The 25498-nt window shown below is 43.5% G+C and overlaps 1 protein-coding gene across 3 annotated transcripts in view; it reads right to left on the reverse strand.

Annotated features, from left to right (window-relative positions):
* The window catches only part of LOC144602959 (glutamate decarboxylase 2-like), a 102303-nt gene that overhangs the window by 37742 nt on the left and 39063 nt on the right, over positions 1-25498 (reverse strand). For all 3 annotated transcript variants that reach the window (XM_078416092.1, XM_078416085.1, XM_078416097.1), the window contains 3 exons: positions 14436-14669; positions 6694-6784; positions 620-732 (listed from right to left, as the gene is read on the reverse strand). In XM_078416092.1, the coding sequence (XP_078272218.1) occupies positions 620-732; positions 6694-6784; positions 14436-14669 (438 nt within the window). The remainder of the gene's footprint in view (positions 1-619; positions 733-6693; positions 6785-14435; positions 14670-25498) is intronic.

The following is a 25498-nucleotide window of genomic DNA, read 5'->3' on the forward strand; positions in this document are numbered from 1 at the left end:
ATTCTCTGCATAATGAAGTGCTTATCTAAACGTTTCTTTAATGTCACTATCATATCTGACTCCATTACCGTCCCTGGTTGTCTGTTCCAGGCATCCATCACCCTCTGTGTAAAATACATTTTTTACCTGACATTTCCCTTAAACTTTGCTAATTTCACCATAAATCTATGCCCCCTAAGCTTTAAATTTCAACCCTGGAAGAAAGGTTCTGACTGATTCCCTATCTATGCCTCTCATTATTTTATATACTTCTATCAGATCTCCCCTCAACCTTAGACATTCCCGAGAAAACATCCCAATTTTGTCCAATCCCTAATATCCCCAAATAGCTAATATCCTCTAATCCAGACAGCATTCTGGTAAATCACTTCTCCACTCTTTCCAAAGCCTCCCCTTCCTTCTTGTAATGGGGTGATGAGAACTGCATGCAATACTCCAAATGTGGCATAACCAAACTCTTGCTTTGCGTTATGCCTTGGAAGAGATTGTATCATCATCTAGCACATGTATTTTCATTTGAACCTGGTGAGTACTGACACACTCTTCTATGACTGCTATTCTTTTTAATTTAATTGTACCTGCATAATGAGTCAAAGAGAAAGACAAAAAAATCACGTACCAGGTGAGAATATCCCATCTCCACATCCTCCCGGCCAGCCAATCATTTCCCTCATTTTCTTCAGGGTGATGTACTCCAACAGGACAAACACTGGTGCAATCTCATATGTAAACCTGAAGATAATTCACAATAAATACATTGCATTAGTATGGAGCATGTTACTTTCTAGTGGACAGGTTTACGAATGTTCCCAGGAATGAGCAGGTTAACCTATGATGAGCGTTTGTCAGCACTGGGCCTTTACTCGCTGGAGTTTCGAAGAATGAGGGGGGACCTCTTTGAAGCATACAGAATAGTGAAAGGCTTGGATAGAGTGGATGTGGAGAAGATGTTTCCACTAATGGGAGATTCTAGGACTAGAGGTCATAGCCTCAGAATTAAAGGACGTTCTTTTAGGAAGGAGATGAGGAGAAATTGCTTTGGTCAGAGGGTGGTGAATCTATGGAATTTTTTGCCACAGAAGGCTGTCGAGGCCGTCAGTGGATATTTTTAAGGCAGAGATAGATAGATTTTTGATTAGCACAGGTGTAAGGGGCTAGGGGGAGGTGTATGATGTTAGGAGGGAGAGATATATCAGCCATGATTGAATGGCAGAGTAGACTTGATGGTCCGAATGGCCTAATTCTACGGTGTTGGGAGGAGTGGAGGTGAGGTAGCGTTCTGTGATCTGTCTCCTCAGGTAATCTGTTCCAGCTGGGTAGGGACTTGATTGAGAATGATCAGCCGTGATCACATTGAATGGCGGTGCTGGCTCGAAGGGCCGAAGGGCCGAATGGCCTCCTCCTGCACCTATTGTCTGTTGTCTATTGTCTATTGGTATTTCAGTGCTGGGGTATATCCCACGTTGCTCCCCTCAGTCCTGAAGGGATCCACATTTAGTTTAGAAATACAACATGGACACATGCCCTTCTGCCCACCGAGCACATGCTGACTAATGATTACCGCTGTTCACACTAGTTCAATGTTATACCATTTTCACATCCACTCCTTGCACATTGTGTACCGTATACAGAGGCCAACCAGCCAAGAAACCCACATGTCTTTGAGATGTGGGGGGAAACCGGAGCACCCGGAGGAAACCCATGCGGTCTCAGAGAGAATGTGGAAACTTCATACAGACAGCATCCAAGGTCAGGATCAAATCTGGGTCTCCGGCACTGTGAGACAGTGGCTCTGCCACCCACGCTACTATGCTTCCCACATAATCAAGGCAAGGGAGGAAAAATAAAGAGAACCACAGTATAAACATTGAAATCACATTTACATTTTATATGTGTCGAAATAATTGGAAATCAGATCTTCAGAGTGACTTAAATCCCTCCGTAATCTTCCATTAGTCACTTAAATGTATCAAACAGCAACAAAATGCAATATAGATGATCTCTAATCCTCCACACATTTGTGTATGCTACAGGGTAGATAGTCGAAGTTAGACACAAAAAGCTGGAGTACCTCAGCGGGTCAGACAGCATCTCTCAGACTGAAGAAGGGTCTCGACCCGAAACATCACCTATTCCTTTTCTCCAGAGATGCTGTCTGATCCGCTGAGTTACTCCAGGTTTTTGTGTCTATCTTTGGTTTAGACCTGCAGTTCCTTCCTACACAGGGTAGATATTCATATTCATATGTCCAAGTGTGGTGTTGATTAGTGGTGGTGGCATAGTAGTGCTGCTAGTAGAACCACTGCCTGTAACCAGGGTTCAATCCTGACCTCGGGTGCTGTCTTCATGGAATTTTCCCATTCACCCTGTGACCACAGGGTTCCCCCCGTGCGCCTCCCACATCCCAAAGATGTGCAATTGGTAGGTTAATTCATTGCTGAGTTGATGAGATGTGGGTAGAATTTTTAAAAATGAAATAATGTAGGACTACTGTAAGTAGGTGCTTGTTGGTCAGTGCAGACCTGATGGGCCAAAGGACCAATTTCAGTGCTGTAACTCTCTATGACTCTATGACACAATAATGTGGATTGGTCCTGAAGTGTTTGAAAGATGATCCTGCAATAAGAATGAGAAAACGGGCCCTCATCTGACGACAGCAAAGTTCCTGCCTTTATTGCTCTCAAACTTAATCGTTTAAGTGACAGTAGGACAGACATGCAGAGTATGTATCCAAAAACTCAACACAACAGCTTGGAGTGATATAATACTGGAAAGCTCATCAATGCCTCCATTTCTATGATGATTGAGGAGATTGAGGAGATTCAAATTGTTACTGAATATTCTATTGGACTTTTACAGGGTGTACACTGGTTGCATTATGGTTTGGTTCGGTATCTCGAATGCCCAGTAATGAAGGAGGCTGCAGAAATTGCTGAACATTGCTTGGTTTATGAGGGGTAATGAGCTCCCCACCATTGAAGGGATCTACAGGGGGCGCTGCCTCAAAAAGGCAGCTGATATCATCAAAGACCCACCCCACCCTGGCCATGCTCCTATCATGCTGTTATCATTTGCAAGAAGGTACAGGAGCTTGAGAACCATGGCCTTCAGGTTCAAGAACAGCTTCTTCCCAGGAAGTGCATGCGCGCGTGTGCGCGTGTTTGCATGTATGTGTTGTGTAAATTGCCATCACATGAATCATCACTTGCAACCAATGGCACAAGCAACATTTGGATATATGCTGCTCAAAATTAGGAAATAATCTTTGTGTTTCATTATTGTAAATACAATGGCAAGTAGTATCTGGTTTTAAATGCTACTTCAATTGCAAGGGGGATCAAAGTCATTGCAAAGAAATTGGAACTGAATTCTATTAGGAGACAACTTGGTATATTGACATTCAATTTGTATAAATACGGAAAAAGTAAGCAAAGAACAGGTTCTTTGGTGTGACACTCACTCCAGTACATGGGAATACTCTAAAATTAAACAAGCTAAGGGTGGATATTCTACAACATAACCTGGTAATAATAAATGCATTTATTATTGTGATTAGCCACATTGGTTAATTAAAGACTCTTATTGCAACAAAATTGTTTCCAAAAAAAATCCACAAAGTGAGTTTTGTTTGCCTGACCTAGAGAAAGCATCTCAGATGGATCAAGTTCAATTACATTGTCTAGCCATGTCTGAAGACCTTGGGTAGAGTCAAGCAGATCGCTCCATTTTGGTTCTCCCTTAAAGGTACGACATAAACATATGTTGCCTTTGCAGTACAGTGGCATTGGTATTGAGGTCATGTTGTACTCAGAGTAACCAGGGGTTTATCCAACGTTTATACAGGGGGTTTATACAACACAACAATGTGTTGTAACAATAATGCAGTACGCCAATTAATTACTTCAGCTTGTCTGAACAAGCGATTACTTTCAGGGTGTCTGACATAAATCAGAGACATTCAATTCCAAAAAATATATTTTCTCCAAATGTAACAATGAGCCAAGATGGCTGACGATGACACTGATGCTGAATTATTTTATTGGTATATTTAAATATTAAAGCAATTATAGATGATTGATTGACTCTGAGAATATATTGCCAACTTAGAGTAACTGCAGATCAAAGAGACTGATACTTAGACACTCCATAGTATAATCCTGTGATGGTCATTAAGCGTGGAGAACTGCTTGTTTCAGCCTTCACTGGCTAGACATTTGTGCCATAATTCTCTATGGGCCGTGAAAATGAAGAGCACAATTCAATAAATTGTGTGAACTGAATACCCCTGCTCATAGTCAGAGCACATATTTCCTTTGAATGTAGGTAGATGTGTGGCAGGTTAATCAGCTCCTGCAAACTAGTTTAGTAGCAAAAAGCACAAGTTGATGAGCATGTGACTGAGAATAAGCTGCAGAGCTGTTGGGGAATAGATGAGAGGATGCTCAGCTGGCAAACGGCATAGGTTAGAAGGACCAAATGACCTTCATCCCTATCATAATGAGTTTAATGAGTTTAATGCGTAAATGTAACTGAATTACAGAGGTGTGGAGGCAGTGACTATACACACAACCCCTGGCAGTGAACCCTCTCCCTTGAGAATGTTTTGCAACCGACCAAGGACACCCTTGTCCCAGTACCTGGGAGGTAGCACACCATCCTGGCATCTTGTTTGCAGCCACAGCATGTGTCTCTGCCGAGACCAAGGAGGGCGACTGAGAGGGGGGGGGGGAGCGCAGAAAAATGGTGCGGGGACCCTGCGAGGGGGGGGGGGGGGAGGAGGGGGAGGGGGATTGAGACAGAGGGGGACCTGGCGCATTCCAACTCCAGTACCGAATACCCTGACTGATGAAGGCAAGTGTGCCAAATGCCATCTTCACCACCCTTTGTACCTGTGCCATCACTTTCATGGAATTATGTACCTGTGCCCCGATGTCCCCTTGTTCTACAATTCTTCTCAGGGCCCGAGCATTTACTATGTAAGTCCTGGACTTTCTCACTGCCAGGCCCCAAGTGGTCAGGATGGGGGAACACACATCTAGCTCCCTCACCCTGAACATAGGATCCCCCCAGGGCTGCGTCCTTAGCCCCCTACTGTACTCCCTGTACACACATGACTGTAGGGCCAGGTTCAGCTCAAACTCCATCATCAAGTTTGCTGATGACACTGTGGTGGTGGGCCGGATCTCCAACAACGATGAGAAGGCCTACCGGGAGGAGGTGGCTGATCTGGCACTCTGGTGTCAGGACAATAGCCTCCTCTTGAATGTCACTAAAACAAAGGAGCTGATTGTGGACTTCAGAAGGGCTAAACATCCAAGGGCGTACAAGCCACTGGAGATAAATGGGTCTATTGTGGATAGGGTGAGCAGTTTCAAATACTTGGGAGTCCGCATCGCAGAGGATCTGACGTGGGCAACGCACATTGCCGCACTGGTGGGTAAGGCTAAGCAGCGCCTTTACCACCTTAGACAACTGAGGAAATTCAGAGTGTCGCTGAAGATCCTTCATTGCTTCTACTCTGGGGCTGTAGAGAGCATCCTGTCCGGCAACATTACAGTCTGGTTTGGGAACAGCTCTGCCCAGGACAGGATGGCCCTGCAGAGAGTAGTGCGTTCGGCAGAACGCACCATGGGAACTACACTCATCCCCCTGCAGGACCTATACATCAGGAGGTGCAGATCCAGAGCAAGCAAGATCATGAGGGACCCCTGCCACCCCAGTAACGGACTGTTCCAGATGCTACGGTCAGGCAAACGCCTCCGCTGTCACGCTGTGAAAACGGAGAGGATAAGACGGAGCTTCTTCCCACAGGCCATCAGGACTGTCAACTTTGATAACCCCAGAGACTAAATTTTTGTCGACACTTTTTGTGCTATGTTTAGTAACTTATTAACTTTATTTATATGCTGTAACTGTAATTCTTTTTGTGCACAACCCGCAGGCATTGCCACTTTCATTTCACTGCACATCGAGTATGTGTATGTGACAAATAAATTTGACTTGACTTGACTGTTCTGGTCTGCCTTACCAAAATGCACCACATTAAACATTTATCTGAATTAAATTGCGTCAGCAATTCCTTAGCCTATTGGCCATTGAACAGGATCCAGTTGTAATCTTAGATAAGCTTCTCCATTGTCCACTCTGCGACATATTTTCATGCTATCTACAAACTTACTAACTATGCCCTCTACATTCATTCCCAATATAACAATAGTGCACCCAGCACGAATCCTTGTGGTACATCCTACCATCATGCCAATTTTGTGTCCAATTGCCTAACCTCTCTTGGACCCCAATGATCTAACCTTCCAATCTACCACACAGCACCTTGGCAATAGCCTTGCTAATGTTGATGCATACAATCAACCTCTTCAAAAACCTGAGGAGGTAGTTGAGGCAAACATACTAATAACATTTAAAGAGCATCTAAACATGTAATTGAATCACCAAGGCATAGATGACTATGGAATTAATTGCAGGTAAATGGTACAGAGAGGTAGAGTGAGTAGCATGGACATGGAGGCTCAAAGCCCTCATTTCCCTGATGTATGACTTTATGAGAATATGAATCTGTAATGAAAACAATTGCTGATGCACAGATTGACGAAGTTTGAAGATTAATTAGTGATGTTTAATACAAAAGAAAGGCAGTTTACACACTCCAGAATGCAACAACAAAGCCACTCTTACATGTTAGTGTTAGCTGTGGAGGTAAGCCAATCGGCTGCGAGGCCGACCATATCTAATCCTGTTGAGAGCTGGTTGAAATATCTCGGATGACCTATGAACAAACAACAACAACTGCATGTTAATTGGATTTCTGGATGTATTCCTGAAGTGTGCTTAATTAAAATAAAACTGTTACAGGTGGCTATGTGAACATTATCAAACCATTTTTAAATCCATTCTATAATGTCTTAGCTTGTCAATTTGCACCATTTGTATTGAACTGTACAGTCCATGGCACTCCATTAACAAGCAATGATTGCAACTGTGTACTGCCATTTGAAGGTCGTTATTCATTATTGTTTTCTTTCTGTTGAGCAATGCTGGAAAGTCCATGCAGTTTAAGGGTTAATGCTGACCCACAATAGCCATTGGAGAAAAATTTGTCGGGAAATGATGGCAACACATTGTGGTTTTGACTTAAATTAATGCAAAAAAACGATTGTAGTGTAAAATTCCAAGACACATCCTCTCTATTATAAAATTGGTTAAAACAGAAAACTTTGTTATCAAACTGCGGCATGGTGGTGCAGCGGTAGAGTTGCTGCCTTACAGCGAATGCAGCGCCGGAGGCTCAGGTTCGATCCTGACTACGGGTATCGTCTGTACGGAGTTTGTACGTTCTCCCCGTGACCTGCGTGGGTTTTCTCCGAGATCTTCGGTTTCCTCCCACACTCCAAAGACGTACAGGTATGTAGGTTAATTGACTGGGTAATATGTTAAAAAATTGTCCCTAGTGTGTGTAGGATAGTGTTAATGTGCGGGGATCGCTGGGAGGCGCGGACTCGGTGGGCCGAAGGGGCTGTTTCCGTGCTGTATCTCTAAATCTAAAACAAAAATCTAAAAACTTCTGAATGTTACTCCCATGAGCTAGGTTAGAGACCCGATTTTCCAACCTACCTCATTGTGGTCATTGGACTTCATCTCTGGAACTGTTACACTGCAATGCTGAGGAACAATATTCCGCACCCTAGTATTTTTCTCTTTGCTCTACCTGTTCTGCTTGCATTTAGTTTGATTGTATGGTATTATCTGATCAGATTGGATGCCACACAAACAAAAGCTTTTCGCTGTATTTTGGTATACGTGAAAATAAACCTAAACCTAATTTTTCTATAATATACTTAAACTGTTGGTGTTATAGAATCTATCCTTTTACAGCCTATAACACAGAATCAGGTTCACATGTACAGAACTGAGCAAACATGCACCTGACGTAAATTCATATGCACAAACTAATGACAACTGCTGACTCCCAAGAATCAGCAGGACACCCCTTAAGTTGATGGCAGAATTTCACCATTTAACTTGCATCACTCCTAATAACTTCAGGCTGTCATTGGGAGTAATGCTGGAACATAGAGGGCTTCAAAATACTCACATTTGTCATTTTTTAAATTTAGCAGCTTCAAATGACCGTTATAAAATGTATACATGATTATTTTTATTAAATAGATGCCCAGAGACGATTCTGACATAAATGCATGCGTCTCGTTTGAATTACGTTCAAATCAAATATTGTGTTCAAGACTGCCAACAGGTAAGTCTGCTTGGATTGCTGATAACATTGAGTCTTTCATTAGCATGGTGTGGAAATTCTTCAAGCATATCTCACATACATTTGTCCTTGTGTAATAGCAACTAACAGGTTATTTATGATTATTAGACTGGGAGCTTTATGTGAAAGTTGGAGATGGGCCAATGTGCATGCTATAAACTCACTGTGTACCAACCTGATAAGATTGTTCAATTTTATTTGAAAGAAAAGCAAAGAAAAAGAAAATATGATAGATTAAAAATAGTGTTTTCATTTTGCAATGAAATGAAGAGCAGTTGAATGCTTCATCAATAGAAATATATAACATTATGAGAGGCATATATACGGTGAGAATCATTTATAGGGTGGGAATCTCTGAGGGTAGAGGGAAGAGCTTTAAGGCAAGAGGGGCAACATTTAAAGCTTTTTTTTTCACGGAGAGGTGGGTGCCAGGGGTGCTGCTGGAGGCAGCTACACTGCCGGGGGTGCTGCAGTGGCATTTAAGAGGCTTTTAGATAGGCACATGTAGATGCAGGGTATGGAAGGATATGGGCCCCTCTTACCAAATACTGAAAGGCCTGGATAGATTGAATGTGGAGAGGATGTTTCCACTAGTCTGAGTGTCTAGCACCAGAGGCCATAGACTCAGAATGAAAGGACCTACCTTCAGACAGGAGACGAGGAGGAATTTCTTTAGTCTGAGGGTGGTGAATCTGTGGAATTCATTGCCACAGATGGCTGTGGAGGCCAAGTCAATGGATATTTTAAAGGCAGAGATTGACAGATTGTTGATTAGTAAGGGTGTCAGGGGTTTTGGGGAGAAGGCAGGAGAATGGGGATGAGTGTGAAAGATAGTCATTAGTTCATTGTCACGTGAACTGACATACAGTGAAAAGCTTTAGTTGCGTGCTAACCAGTCAGCAGGAAGACAATACATGATTAAAATTGATCAGCCATGATTAAATTGGGGAGTAGATATGATGGGCCGAATGGCCTAATTCTGCTAGAACTTGTGAACTTGTGATCAGGTCCAGGCAGAGGACATTAGTTTAACCTCATATGGTGTTTAGAATGGACATTGTGGACTGAAGGGCCTGTTGCATTATTCCATCTTCTATGTTAGAACAATCATGTGTCAGCCTTGTTTGGGAAGAAGAGAGAGAGGAATGTAGGTTTAGGCTTAGGTTTATTATTGCCACGTGCTGACATACAGTGGAAAGCTTTGATTATCATGCTATCCAAGCTGATCAGATATACCATACTATCGAGTCAAACTCAAGTACAATAGATAGAACAAATGGGAAGAAATATATTGGAGTGTTCCATAGACAAAGTCCAAAGTCCACAATGGGGTACAGGTGAATCAGACAGTACCCTAAGTTATGGAAGACCGATTCAAAAGCTTAATTACAGAGGGGAACAAGCTGTTCCTGAGTTTGTTGGTGTGTGCTTTCAAACCTGTCCACTCTGTCAAATGGGTGCAGAGAGAAGAAGGAATGACCAGGGTGGGACATCTTATATTATGTTGGCTGCTTTTGACCTGAGGCAACATGAAGTGTAGATGTAGTCAATGGTGGGAAGTTTGGGTCTGGTGATGGACTGGGCTACATCTACAACTCTCTATAATTTCTTGTGGTCTGCGAATACCTTGCTAGCTGGTCTGCACAGGTCCTGACGACACAGCCAGGGACTCCTTCCGGACCTGTTGCTTTCTGCGTGTTCATTCTCAGGAAGGCTGAACTTACGTCTGCCACAGTAACAGTTGGTACAGGCGCACCAGAGATTAGCGGGGTGGGTGGCATTTCTCCACAGGCCTTCTGTTCAAATCCAGCATAGAATGCATTGAGTTCATTGGGGAGGGACCCATTGTTGCCAACGATACTGCCTGCCTTTATGCCTGTTATGGTGTGTAAGCATTGCCACAATCTACAGGTATCTGTGCCATCGCCTTGTGACTACAGCTTGATCCAAAATTCCCTCTTGCCATTGTTAATTGCCTGGCGTTGGTCGTAGACAGTTTTCTTGTACTGCTTGGGGTCATTGACTTGAATATTACAGACCTGAACTTCACGTGCTTTGTTTCATTATTTTCCCCATAGAAAGTTAGGGCCTGGAAAGGATAAATTGAAGACAAGTTCTTAATTGGATTTGTTTTATTGTCTTAGGCCTTGCAAGGATTAGACCCATCTATTCCACCTTTAGAACCACAGAATATATGTTGAAAAAGAATATACTCTTGTTTGATGCTGATATTAAGTAGAATAACTCTTTGGACTTTCTGGACTTTGCATGCCATAGTCCAAGGTGCCATAGGTGCTCATCTGTGGAAGAGAAATGTTGCCATCTTTTCCAAGACCTCGTAGTACTTATTTCAAATTACAGATCTCCTTATTTATGGTTTGCTCTTTTTGTGCACAATGAATAATTCTATTATCGGTGTGGCACCACCAGTGGAACAATCTTCTGTCAGAGGATCTTGCAAAATATGACCAGTGATGTTTTAAAAAAAGATAGAAGTGTGACAATGAGATTAGAAAGTTGAAATAAATTCTCAACATATTGGAATATAATGTAAGACAAAATCATATCATTCAGCATTTGAGAATTGTGTGAAGAAGCCCATTTTATTGCAGAGTAAGTTGATGCTTATAATTTATCAGCTTTTAGTAACCCTGGAGATGAAATTAATTAACATTCGTCGTGTACATTTAGACTTTTAGTTCCTTTTAATGTGAATGTGTGATAAGTAATTGCTATGGTAAAATGTCTTAGAAAGCTGTACTTAGACCATCCAATGTGTAAAAGCACAGCAGTATAACTGCCTGAGTTATTGTTCTGATTGTAGAAAAAGAGGAATAGATTGTACTCAGATTCTAGTTTAAAAAAATCTATTCACTCTATGTTGTGCCAACTGAGAAACTGTCAAGTTAGCCCGACCTAGAAGTTTAAGGAAGCATTATCAGGAGAGAATGTAAACAGTTATTGGAAACATGGTTCTGCCAGATTTATGGATGTAAATTTAAGTCCCTGTGCTACAGTACTTCTTCAATTATACTATTAAAATACTTATGCAACATTCAATTTGAAATCAATATCCACATACTAAAGTTTATTTCCCAGTTTATTTCCCTCTTTACTTATCAAATGATTTTTGCTCATTGATGAAATTTAGAAAGTGATCAAGTGAGAGGACTTTTCTAAAGCAGAGGAATAAACAAGAAAAACACAAATGTATTCATTGCGGGGCAGGCCATTCTTCAAGGCCATGCCATCAATCCTCACATGTATCCACTTATCACTCGCCAAGGTTTTGTTCCACCCCTACCTCCCAGCTTTCTCCCCCTGCTACAATCAGTCTGAAAAGGGTTCTGACCCGAAACGTTGCCTATCCATATTCTCCTTAGATACTGACACAAGGAACTGTGGATGCTGGTTTACAAAAAAAAGAATCATGCTGGAGTAACTCAGCAGTTCTAGCAGCATCACTGGAGAACATAGACAGGGGACATTTTGGGTCTGGATCCTTCTTCAGACTATCAACCTGTCTATGCCCTCCATCATTCTGTATATCTCTATCATCTCATCTCAGCCTCCCAAATCAAAGGAAAAGAGACCCAGCCTTCCCAGTTTCTCCTGATAACTGTCTCAGGTGACATCTTGGTGAATCTCCCTCGCAACGTCTCCAGTGATCCATGTCCTTCCAATAGTGTGACGCCAAGAACTAACAAAGCTTTGATGTCTATTTCCCATCAACCCATCCCTTTCCTGCCCTTCGGAAATCTAAAATCAGAAGAAGGATTCCAACCCAAAATGTCACCTGTCCATGTTTTCCAGAGATACTGCCTGACCCACTGAGTTACTCCAGCAGTTTGTGTCTTTATTGCAAATGTAAAGCTTTTTCACCATCCTTTAGAACAATGGAATGAAGAAGCGTCTTCTATGCGCCTATCTTTTATTAATGAGGCACAAGTGGGAAAAGCATTGATGCGCTCTGATTGTAAGATTGTGGTTCTATTCTAGAAAATAGAACCACAATCTTACAATCAGAGCTGGAAATCAATGGCCAGATCAACACATTTGCACTTGTAACTGACCAGCTGCAGAGCATAATGGGCAGAGATATGTGTAGCTTGATTAGAACTGGGTGGTTCGACATCCAATTTGTTAAGAAATAAAATGGAATAATATCTTTACCCTAACTGATGAAAAGAATGAGCAAAAGGCAACATCATTTAAAATGGTCATAGCTTTAAATTCATTGTGTATCCTTTTTGACGAGGAATTTCAGTCGGCTAGTTTCCACCCTGAGAATAATTGGTAGTCAATATTCAGTGATTATTTAACAGGAGCCATGCATCTTTGAAACAGAACTATCTGGTTGTTTCAAAAGAGGATAATAAATTACCTAATAGGCAATCGTCTGAAAGGATGTCCTACTTTCTCTTTCTCCATTCTTTCTGTTGTTTCCCTCTATTGTAAAACTTTGACCATTTCCATTGCCCAGTCAATGAATACCCAAGTTGTGTCCACTATTGGGATTCAGCAGATTAGAGTAGCATCTATCTATCTATCTATATACTAAAACACACGTTTTGTTTGTTTGTTCCTGAACTACAGCCAAAACGGTACACGATAGCGCGACAATTTTAGGCCCACCTTACTCACCGTCATCCCTTTGGTGCTCATGGAAGAAGTTTCATTGAAATCGGTGCTATATTTTAAAAGTTATTCACATTTTAAAGTTTAAATCTATCTCCTATGGAGGGAGGTGGGAGGGAGGGAGGGGGGTGGAGGGAGGGGGAGGATGGAGGATAAGGGGGGTTTAGGGTATGGGGGGAGGGGAAGGGGGGGAGGGGAAGGGGGAGGGGAGGGGGGGTGGAGTGACGGGGTGGAGGGGGAGGGAGGGGGAGGGAGGGTGGAGGGGGAGGGTGGAAAGAGGGATGGGGAGGAGGGAGGGAGGGGGAGGGGGAAGAAAGGGAGGGCTATGGAGCGAGGGGTGAGGAGGGGAGTGGTAGGAGGGGGAGGGAGGGGAGGAGAGGGGGGAGAGGGGGCAGTGGGGGAAGGGGGGATGAGGGGGGGGAAGGGGGGATGAGGGAGGGGGAGGGAGGAGGGTGGAGGGAGAGGGTGGGGGAGGTGGGGGGTGGAGGAGGGGAGTGAGGGGGGGAAATGAGGGGGAGGCGGGGAGGGGGGAGGGGGGGAGGGGGGTAGAAGAGGAGCCCTGCTGCATCAATGCAAGAGAGGTTTGGGTCCACTTTGTCTAGTATATTATGAAAACTCTCATATTGCATATATATATATATATATAATTAGTATGTTCCCGAACTACAGCCAAAACGGTACATGATAGTGCGACAATTTTAGCACCACCTTAATCACCATTGTCTTGTGGTTCAAATGGTTGTTATATTTCAATTTGTTTCACTTTTTAAACTTTAAAAATCACCTTTTTAAAGTTTAAAAAATCACTTTTCCATTTCCCCTGGCAGTCAGCGCATACAACGTCACAGTGGGAGCTGCCTGAGTGACTGGAGTGGCGGCCAATGGGGGGGGGGGCGGCCCCACCCTTTCCCACCTGCCATGGCCGTCAGCCACGTTTGACGTTACAATTGACGTTACAATTGAGGGGGGATGGAGTGGGTGAGGGGAATAGGGGAGGAGGGGGGGAAAGTGGGGTCGAGGGGGGATGGAGTGGGTGAGTGGGTGAGGGGAGGGTGCTACACCAATGTAGGTGAACTTTGGGCCCAACAGGTTCGCCCTGTTCTAGTATCTTCTAAATTGCGCTGCCCCGCTTGCAGAGTGAATACTCTTGATGAATAATCTGTCACTGGAGTAGATAATATCATTTTCACACTACTATGAATTCAGATCATGAGTCCAGACAATGAGTGATTTCCCCAATCCAAACATCTGTGTGATGATCTGGAACATTAATGCACTGGATTACCAGTCAAACTGTTCTTATCTGCTGTTATATGCCTCATCCAACTCAAAAGTAGCTGTATGTGGTCAGGTTTAAAGTAAACTATTGTGAAATATTTGTGATGATTATTTCAAGTGTTTTATCCGCTGATTAAATATTGCAGGCAAACTCTAGATTAAAAATCCACTTTATGGTTTACATTGTACCTTGGCTCACGACACCCAAAGAAGAGTTCATGAATCTTCCTACCTGTCTTGACAGCGTATTTCAGTGTTGTCCTGCAGGTCAACAAAATGTCTTCTAAAGTATTCGGCTTTTCATCCAGCATCCAGTTAAATCCCTTGAGGAGATCATCGGGATAGTGGAAATCTATTACTTTCGTAGATCTGTCAAATGTTTTCAAAATGTACTCAAGTAGAATGTCCAAAACTTGTTCCAAGAAAGTGAAAGTGACTCCTTCCCCATTGCATGCTGGCAGAAGGTCTGTGGAGATAGAACCGGGAGGGGGAAAAAAAGCAATTAGTTGGTTTTCTTTTCATTCAATTTTCAATGTTGCTTGAACAAAATGTGTGCAGGTCAGCTCCTCACACTAGGAACAAGTAGCTTCCAGTCACCTCTAGAACCGATATCAATGTCCGCCCATTATCTGCCAGCGGGAGATGATAGCCACATGGGGTGAAGTTAATTATGTCGATTGGTTTCCTCAACTGGGAAGGAATGCTTCTGGCTGGGATTTGACAAACGACTCGCAATAATGTTGAATGAGCCATAGCTCTCAAATTTCACATCACAATTATCCCATCAGGAATCAAATATCCTTTTAGCTGAAGAACCATATTAGCCCGTCATTTATTCAACATCAACAGAATAAAATTTCTGCTTCCAACATACCCATTTATCCAGTATTATACATTATCTCAAAGTAAAGACATAAATCATTTAGTAAAATGACTTTTGGTGATATTACAGGTAAGTGCATAATAGTTAACTATTGTAAATTACCCATTTATTTATTAGTTTTAACTTCCCCAGTGCTTTAGCTGGCAGAGATGGGAATGTCATGTAAATATATTTTGCATGTTTCCAAATCGTTGTGCAGTGGATCACAGAGTGTGGGATTTGGTGAGTGAGGAAAGTGTAAGTATTTACACTTTCCTTATACTAAGGTTATCATTAGCTAACAGCCAGAAGTGTAATGGTTACACTTAAGTTATTCACATACTGAGTAGGTAAACAACCTCAAGTGGGTAATGTCCTTTTGTAATTTTAATTGTGAATTTTCTTTTCATTTGAAATTAATTAAGTTTAGTTGTTTGGATGGCAGCTGTTTGGAGGGGAGGTTAAAATATAAGAACTCGACCAGATTTGTATGTACAGCAGGGAAGCTATAAAATGCAAATGAAGTAAAAAAGGTTCAATCTTTTTCCATGCTTTCCCATGACTAATACCAGTGTGTTGTGCTGTGATTAAGATCAGGTGGTGTATTGTTAAAGAAATCTTACAATTAGTGTGAACATGTATTGAAGGTATAGTTTAAAATCGATCATTACTGATTGCAGTTGGCTAATACATTGTGCATTCAGAAGACAATCTTCTATCTGATACTTTAAAAGGGAATAAACTCCTTTATGTCTCGCTATCTGTTACACACAATTACCCAGAAAATATCTAATCCTATTATTTTTTTGATATGATACATATTGTCACTTTTAATCGTTCAATAAAACATCAAATGCAGTAAAATAATTACAATGTTATTCAGTTGCTAAGTTCAGAGAGATTCATCAGTGTACTCTATGTATCCCATTGGTAAACTAATAAGTCACTGCATTACCAGTGGGGTAAATGTAATGCCTGGGGGTGTTACCAGTTTGCTTCTGGCTATTACAAATGATGAATTTTAACAAGCTCAAATCCATTACAGAGTCTGACAAGATACTTCTGAGTCTGACAAGATACTTTATTGACGGAACACGATGGTGTTATTTAACAGGTTTTGCCGCCAGACCTGCTTTTATGAATGGAGGTTAATGTTCAAGGACAATGATCTCTCATTAGATGAAAAGTGCAGTGATGGTAACTTGAAATATCATCATATCATATCATATCATATATATACAGCACGGAAACAGGCCTTTTCGGCCCACCAAGCCCGCGTCGCCCAGCGATCCCCGCACATTAATACTATCCTACACCCACTAGGGACAATTTTTACATTTACCCAGCCAATTAACCTACATACCTTGATAAATATCTTGATCTTTTGTGTTTCCCTGGCCTTTTTTTGTTTTCTTTCAAATTTTCAGGATCTGCAGCTTTTTATTTTAGACAATAGGTGCAGGAGGATGCCATTCGGCCCTTCGAGCCAGCACCACCATTCAATGTGATCATGGCTGATCATTCTCAATCAGCACCCCATTCCTGCCTTCTCCCCATACCCCCTTACTCCGCTATCCTTAAGAGCTCTATCTAGCTCTCTCTTGAATGCATTCAGAGAATTGGCCTCCACTGCCTTCGGAGGCAGAGAATTCCACAGATTTACAACTCTCTGACTGAAAAAGTTTTTGTTCATCTCCGTTCTAAATGGCCTACCCCTTCCTCTTAAACTGTGGTCCCTGGTTCTGGACTCCCCCAACATTGGGAACATGTTTCCTGCCTCTAACGTGTCCAACCCCTTAATAATCTTATATGTTTCGATAAGATCCACTCACATCCTTCTAAATTCCAGTGTATACAAGCCTAGCCACTCCAGTCTTTCAACATAGGACAGTCCCGCCATTCCGGGAATTAACCTAATAAACCTACGCTGCACGCCCTCAATAGCAAGAATATCCTTCCTCAAATCTGGAGACCAAAACTGCACACAGTACACCAGGTGCGGTCTCACTAGGGCCCTGTACAACTTCAAAAATACCTGTTTGCTCCTATACTCAACTCCTCTTGTTATGAAGGCCAACATTCCATTGGCTTTCTTCACTGCCTGCTGTACCTGCATGCTTCCTTTCAGTGACTGATGCACGAGGACACCCAGATCTCGTTGTACGTCCCCTTTTCCTAACTTGACACCATTCAGATAATACTCTGCCTTCCTATTCTTACCACCAAAGTGGATAACCTCACACTTATCCACATTTTGGCTCTTCAAGATCTTTGATTAGTTGATTGATTAAACCAATCTCTAAACCATTAAACCATTCATTAACCCCTCTCTACATATTAGGAGGCTGAAGATTTTAGCCATACCCCCGGTTCAGTGCTTGAGGATAAATTGATAATTTTGATGGCTTTCATATTAAAACCCAGACCAAAGTTCTAGGTTTTAATTTGAAAGACAGCAAGAAAGATATCAGCACTTTATGCCTTTATTTGTAACCCAGCATCTGCAGTTCCATGCGTCTAGTCTGTTATTAGAACAAAGTTTTAGTTAACAGACTAGACACATAGAACTGCAGATGCTGGGTTACAAATAAAGGCATAAAGTGCTGGGCTAACTCAACAGGTCAGGCAGCATCTCTGGACAACATGGATAAGGATCTAACGAAGGTTGACTTGAAACTTTGACTTTCCATGGTCTCAAGCAAAATGTCTGCCACTTATCTGACTTAGGATTCTAGTTGCCAGCTAAATATTTCTAATTCTGTATCCTCGCAACCATCTTGTACTGCTTGTTCGCAGCAGGTTAAAGAAATTTCCAACTAAGCATTCGAGAAAGCTTGCAGGAAATAAATGAATTCCGAGCAAGTTAGCCATGCAGCAAATGATAAGATTTAATAACAGTACTTAACTTAACCGCAGGATTTATACTTTACTTCTGACTTTAAAAAAAATGTTCTCTGTGGTGAAAGAAACGTTGAAATCTCCAGCCATTGTTATCATATTGCACAGTTTTTAAGAATGATTCATCAGGAAAGTGCGGTAATGTTCTTATTTCCTTACAAGCCGCAACTTCATCATGACCAGAAGTCAGCTTTTATGGAGTACATATTTGTCCCTTAATCTTCATGACAAATTTTACCTATTTCAGAAATATAATGGAGTCAGACTGTCATAGAGTCATACGGTGCAGGAACAGCCACTTCAGCCCAACTCGTCCATGCCAACCAAGATGCCCCATCTAAGTTAGTCCCATTTGTCTACGTTTTGCCCATATCCCTCTAAACCTTTCATATCCATGTACCTGTGTAAGTATGTTTTAAACATTGTTGTAGTACACACAAATCGTGGTGGGTGTATGGAACAAGCTGCCAGATGAGGTAGGTGAGGCTGGAACTATCCCAACATTTAAGAAACAGTTAGATAGACACATGCATAGGACAGGTTTGGAGGGATATGGACCAAGCATCGGCAGGTGGGGCTAGTGTAGCTGGGACATGTTGGCCGGCGTGGGCAAGTTGGGCCAAAGGGCCTCTCTCCACACTGTATCACTCTATGACTCTATGACTCTACCTGCTTTGTTGTAGTACCTGCATTGTTGTACTACCTCTGGCAGCTCCTTCCACATCCCCACCATGCTCTTATTGAAAAGGTTGACCCTCCGGTTGTTATTAAATATTTCGCTCTCACTTTAAATCTATGTTCTCTGGTTTTTGATTCCCTTACCCTGCATAAAAGATTACCCCATTTATTTAGCCTCATGATTTTATACACCTTTATAAGATCACCCCTCAGCCCCCTACTGTCCAAAGAATGAAGCCCTAGCCTGCCCTATGTCTCCCTATTGCTCAGCCTCTCAAGTCCTGGGAAAATCATCATAAATCTTCTCTGGACTCTTTACTGCTTAATGACATCCTTCCTTTAGCAGGCTGACCAAAAGTGAACACAGTATTCCAAATGTGACCTCACCAACATCTTGTATAACTGTAACGTAACGTTCCAACTTTTCATTACTCTGACTGCTGAAGGAGAACATACCAATATCCTTCTTGACCCCTATCTACTTGTGACACCACTTTCAGTGAATGATGCTGTATATCTGCACTCCTAGATCCTTCTGTTCTACAACATTCCCCAAGGGCCTACCATTCACTGTGAAGATCTTGCACTGGTATGACTTCCCAAAACACAGCACCTCACACATATCTAAATTAAACTGCATTAGCCATTCCTCAGCCCAATTGCCCAGCTGATCAAGATAGTAAACAGTAGTTCATATAAAATTATTGTACATAATATCATTGTTCCTTTGGCTTCACAGACATAGAACTCAGCAGAAAAAGTGCATGAAGAAAGTTTTCTCACTGGCTCCAGATGGCATCTTTGAACATGTGGGTGAAACAATATTAGTCAATGTTCTTTCCACTAAAGTATGAAGAGCAGCAATACTTCGAAAAATAGATGCTTAAGCACTTTGTCATATTGCTTAATGTACATTTTAGTAAAAAACAATTACTGGTTTACACTCAGCGCTTTTTTTGTGAAGGTACCCGCTGGTACTCTAAAAATGTAAACATCATTTTCTGGCAATGTGGCACCCATGTTTATTCATCATAGGGGTCCTTTTATATTGTTTGCGGAAAACGCACTGTTTACACTGTACCAAATTATTTCTCAGAAAAAACTGCCTTTTCCAGAATCGCCTCAACTAATAACTTCATAGCAGTCTGTCCGTCTTTTTTTTGTTGAGTGTCGGTGTTGGGATGATTTTTATATATATTTTTTTGGTTGTGTATGTGTGGGAGGGGGTGGTGGTGTGTGGGGGGTGGGTGGGTGTGGGGAACTTTTCTCTTCCTCACGGCGCGGGGTGCGGCTCGGCTGCGGGGCCTAACATCCCCCGGTGCGGCTCGGCCGCTGGACTTACATCGCCCGGTGCAGCTCGGCTGCAGGGCTTAACACCGCCCGGTGCAACTCGGCTGCGGGACTTTACTTTACATCGCCCGGTGCAGCTCGGCTGCGGGGCTTAACACCGCCCGGTGCAGCTCGGCTGCGGGGCTTAACACCGCCCGGTGCAACTCGGCTGCGGGACTTTACTTTACACCGCCCGGTGCAGCTCGGCTGCGGGGCTTAACACCGCCCGGTGCAGCTCGGCTGCGGGGCTTAACACCGCCCGGTGCAGCTCGGCTGCGGGGCTTAACACCGCCCGGTGCAACTCGGCTGCGGGACTTAACACCGCCCGGTGCAACTCGGCTGCGGGACTTAACACCGCCCGGTGCGGCTCGGCTGCGGGACTTTTCACCGCTGGTGCGGCTCGGCTGCGGGACTTAGCTGCGCAAGGCTTGGTCGCGGGCCTTTCATCGCCCGGTTCGGCCGCGAGACTTTCAGCGCCCGGTGCGGGGACTGTGCGGGTCGGTCGGGGACGAGCTGCCTGTCCGTGGGCGTGGGGAAGAGAGGGGAAGTTTTGTTGCCTCCATCACAGTGAGGGGGTGTTTGGAGTCACTGTGATGGACGTTTGTGTTGGGGTTATGTGTCTTGTGTTCTTTTTTTTTTTCTATGACTGCTATGTAGTTTCGTTCGGTACTTCGGTACCGAACGACAAATAAAGCTCTGTTATACCTGTTATACCTGTTATACCTGTTATGCTCAGATGTTTATTCAAAACAAACTCCTGGTGATGCGTATAATGAAGGCTGCCACTTGCGTTCTCATATAGAATAAAATAATTAATTACAAGCCCATAGAGTTCCACAGCTCATTTGTTTAACCCTGCTTGTACCCTGCCTCCTGCAAGAATTTCATTCCATCTTCCCATTTTCCATAACTCTGTCATATCTGTTCCAATTACCAAACTTACCACACTAGTTCCTTCAAGATGTCTTTCCTTCACCTTAACTATGGCTTCCTCGTGAGCACAGTGGGTAGAGCTATTAAATCACACATTCTCTGCTTCCTGCATCTGTTGTTATCCCCACTCTTCCCAGCCAAAGCAAGGATAGAATTCCTTTATCCGCACCTTCTACTCCACCAGCCTTTACATGATTTTAGTTTAGTTTAATTTAGAGATACAGTGCGGAAACAGGCTCTGTGGCCCACCGAGTCCGCACTGACCAATGATCCCGGCACAATAACACTATCCTACACACAAGGGACAATTTACATTTATATTTATACCAAGCCAATTAACCTACAAACTTGTACATCTTTGGAGTGTGGGAGAAAACCGAAGATTGCAGAGAAAACCCATGCAGGCCCTGAGGAGAATATACAAACTCTGTACAGACAGCACCCGTAGTCAGGATCGAACCCAGGTCTCTGGTGCTATAAGGCAGCAACACTACTGCTGCCCACCATGTCGCCCTTGTTTGACGTTGTGGTCAAGCAGTGAAATTTTTCTCCAAATAAATATGAGAAAGAGTTAAGAAATCACCTTCAATCCTAGTCACAAAATTTACTCTGTCCATTCCCACCATCCCACATTTGCAAGGACAGTAAAAGCTTCTTTAGATATGTTAAGAGAAAAAGAGTAGCAAAGTCAAATGTGGGTCCCTTGAAGGCAGCCACGGGTGAAATTATTATGGGTAACAAGGAAATGGCAGAAGAGTTGAACAGGTACTTCGGATCTGTCTTCACTAAGGAAGACACAAACAATCTCCCAGATGTACTGGAGGACAGAGGATCTAGGGGGGTAGAGGAACTGAAAGAAATTTTCATTAGGCGAGTAATAGTATTGGGTAGACTAATGGGACTGAAGGATGATAAATCCCCTGGGCCTGATGGTCTGCATCCCAGGTTCCTCAGGGAGGTGGCTCTAGAAATAGTGGACGCATTGGTGATCATTTTCCAATGTTCAATAGATTCAGGATTAGTTCCTGTGGATTGGAGGATAGCTAATGTTATCCCACTTTTCAAGAAATGAGCGAGAGAGAAAACGGGGAATTACAGACCAGTTAGCCTGACTTCGGTGGTGGGAAAGATGCTGGAGTCAATTATTAAAGAGGTAATAATGGTGCATTTGGATAGCAGTAAAAGGATAAGTCCAAGTCAGCATGGATTTATGAAAGGGAAATCATGCTTGACTAATCTTCTGGAATTTTTTGAGGATGTGACAAGTAAAACGGATGAAGGGGAGCCAGTGGATGTAGTGTATCTATACTTTCAGAAAGCCTTTGATAAGGTCCCGCTTGGGAGATTGGTGACTAAAATTAGAGCACATGGTATTGGGGGTAGGGTGTTGACATGGATAGAAAATTGGTTGGCAGTCAGGAAGCAAAGAGTAGGAGTAAACGGGTCCTTTTCAGAATGGCAGGCAGTGATGAGTGGAGTGCTGCAAGGCTTGGTGTTGGGGCCACAACTGTTTACCATATATATTAATGATTTGGAAGAGGGAATTGGAAGCAACACTAGCAAGTTTGCGGATGACACAAAGCTGGATGGCAGTGTAAACTGTGAAGAGGATGTTAGGAGGTTGCAGCGTGACCTGGACAGGTTGAGTGAGTGGGCAGATGCGTGGCAGATGCAGTATAATATAAATAAATGTGAGGTTATCCACTTTGGTGGCAAAAACAAGGAGGGAGATTATTATCTCAATGGAGTTAGGTTAGGTATGGGGGAGGTGCAGCGAGACCTGGGTGTCCTTGTACACCAGTCACTGAAAGTTGGCGTGCAGGTACAGCAGGCAGTGAAGAAAGCTAATGGAATGTTGGCCTTCATAACAAGAGGATTTCAGTATAGGAGTAAAGAGGTTCTTCTGCAGTTGTATAGGGCCCTGGTAAGACCACATCTGGAGTATTGTGTACAGTTTTGGTCTCCTAATTTGAGGAAGGACATCCTTGTAATTGAGGCAGTGCAGCGTAGGTTAACGAGATTGATCCCTGGGATGGCGGGACTGACATATGAGGAAAGATTGAAAAGACTAGGCTTGTATTCACTGGAGTTTAGAAGGTTGAGAGGGGATCTTATAGAAACATATAACATTATAAAAGGACTGGACAAGCTAGATGCAGGAAAAATGTTCCCAATGTTGGGTGAGTCCAGAACCAGGGGCCACAGTCTTAGAATAAAGGGGAGGCCATTTAAAACTGGGTGAGAAAATACTTTTTCATACAGAGTTGTGAATTTGTGGAATTCTCTGCCACAGAGGGCAGTGGAAGCCAAATCACTGGATGGATTTAAGAGAGAGTTACATAGAGCTCTAGGGGCTGGTGGAATCAAGGGATTTGGGGAGAAGGCAGGCACGGGTTATTGATTGGGGACGATCAGCCATGATCACAATGAATGGCGGTGCTGGCTCGAAGGGCCGAATGGCCTCCTCCTGCACCTATTTTCTATGTTTCTATGTTTCTATGTTCTCTTCCTCCCGCTTTGTTGCTTGTATTCTCATTTTTCCAGTCCTAATGAAAGGTCATTGACCTAGATTCTTAACTCAGTTTTTCTCTCTCCACAGAAGATGCTTGACCAGCTGAGTATTGTTCTTTCGATTTTCAGCTTCTGCAGATTTTTACTTTACAACTTATGAACTTGGCATAACATCTTTCATTTGAGATATCAAACCAGGTCTGCAATATTATCAGTTATGCATTCTGGCAAAGAAATTGTTTCAGATTTCATAAAAGTGGATTTCTTTCCTATAATATCAACAGTTTAAGTTACAGTTACAATTTAAATACTAATTTAAGTGCTACTTGGTAAAGTAAATTTGTACAGGGATATTGGGAAGAATCTAATTGAGCCAATATTTTAACATGCATTGTAGAGACACAAGGAGCTGCAGATGCTGAGGTCTGTAACAAATAAAGGAGAACAACTTAGCTGGTCAGACAGAATCTGTGGAGTGAAACGGACTTCGATATTTCATGTTGAGACCATTCATCTAGACTGAACCTAGATAATTGTGTCGATCTAAAATCTCAACAGTCCATTTCTCTCCACAAATTCTCCCTCACCCATTGTGTTCCTCCAGCTGCTCTCCTTTTATTCTGCAGAAACGATACCACACTCCAACCACCTTCATATTTAGGCTCTAAATTGCTCAAACTGATTTCTTACCGACTTGCAGCCATTACGTGTGGCTGCGGCTCTCTGGCAGTCTGTTTGTCTTTTTTTCCTTTTTTTTTTGTTTGTGTCGGTGTTGGGATGGTTTTTGTTTCTGTTTTTGGCTCTGTATGTGTGGGGGGTGGGGCGGGGGAACCTTCTTTTATTAGGTCTCTTCCCCGGGGCGCAGCTCGGCCGCGGGGCCTTCCATCACCCGCGGGGCCTTCCATCGCCCGGCTCGGCCACTGGACTTAACATCGCCGGCGCGGTTCGGCCGCGGGACCTAACAGTGCCCGGCGCGGCTCAGCCGCGGGACCTAACAGTGCCCGGCGCGGCTCGGCCGCGGGGCCTTCCATCGCCCGGTACGGCTGCGGGACGGTTCAGCGCTCGGTGCGGCTTGGGGCCTTCCATCGCCCGGTGCGGCTCGGCCGCGGAACGGTTCAGCGCCCGGCGCGGCGCCTTTCATCGCCCGGCGCGGCTCGGCTGCGGGACTTAACATCGCCGGCGCGCCTCGGCCGCGGGACGTTTCAGTGCCCGGTGCGGTTCGGCCGCGGGACTTAGCAGCGGCCGCGGGGCCTTCCATCGCCCGGCGCGGCTCGGCCGCTGGACTTAACATCGCCGGTGCGGCTCGGCCGCGGGACGTTTCGGTGCCCGGTGCGGCTCGGCCGCGGGGCCTTCCATCCCCTTGTGCGTGTCGGTCGCCTCGGTAGGGGTCGAGCTGCCTGTCCGTGGGCGCGGGGGAAAGAGAGTGGAAGTTTTGTTGCCTTCCATCACATTGAGGGGGTGTTTGGAGTCACTGTGATGGATGTTTGTGTTGGGGTCGTGTGTCCTGTGTTCTTTTCTTTTTTGCTGTGTCTTGTGACTGCTGAAATTTCGTTCGGTATTTATACCGAATGACAATAAAGTTCTGTTATACTGTTATTAACTTCATGCTGCCTCAGGAAAGCAACCAACATAATCAAAGCCCTTTCTCACCCTGGTCATTCCATGTCCTCCCTGCTCCTATTGAGTAGAAGGTACAGAAGCTTGAAAGTGTTCATCGCCAGACTCAGTAATAGCTTCTTCCGCTCTGTTATCAGGCGTTTATCACAAACGTTAGGGCACAGTCTGATGCTCCACTACCTTATTGCAGACATTGGACTTGGTCTTGGAACAATTGAGCTACAATGCTGAAAACTATATTCTGCACTCTGTATCATTTCCATTGCTCCACCTATTGCACTTGAGTTTGACGTGTTTTTATTTATATGCAGTATTATCTGATCTGATTGGATTGTATACAAAACAAACCTCTGTAATGTGAAAATAATAAATCTGAACCTCAATTTATGTCTCTCATCCATTAAACAGCTTCAGTTTCTGTTTGTATGCTAACAGTGCCCGTATGTAGTTTATCTTTACCTCTCAAC

The sequence above is a fragment of the Rhinoraja longicauda genome, chromosome 2 (assembly GCF_053455715.1).
Source record: "Rhinoraja longicauda isolate Sanriku21f chromosome 2, sRhiLon1.1, whole genome shotgun sequence".
NCBI classification, from domain to species: domain Eukaryota; kingdom Metazoa; phylum Chordata; class Chondrichthyes; order Rajiformes; family Arhynchobatidae; genus Rhinoraja; species Rhinoraja longicauda.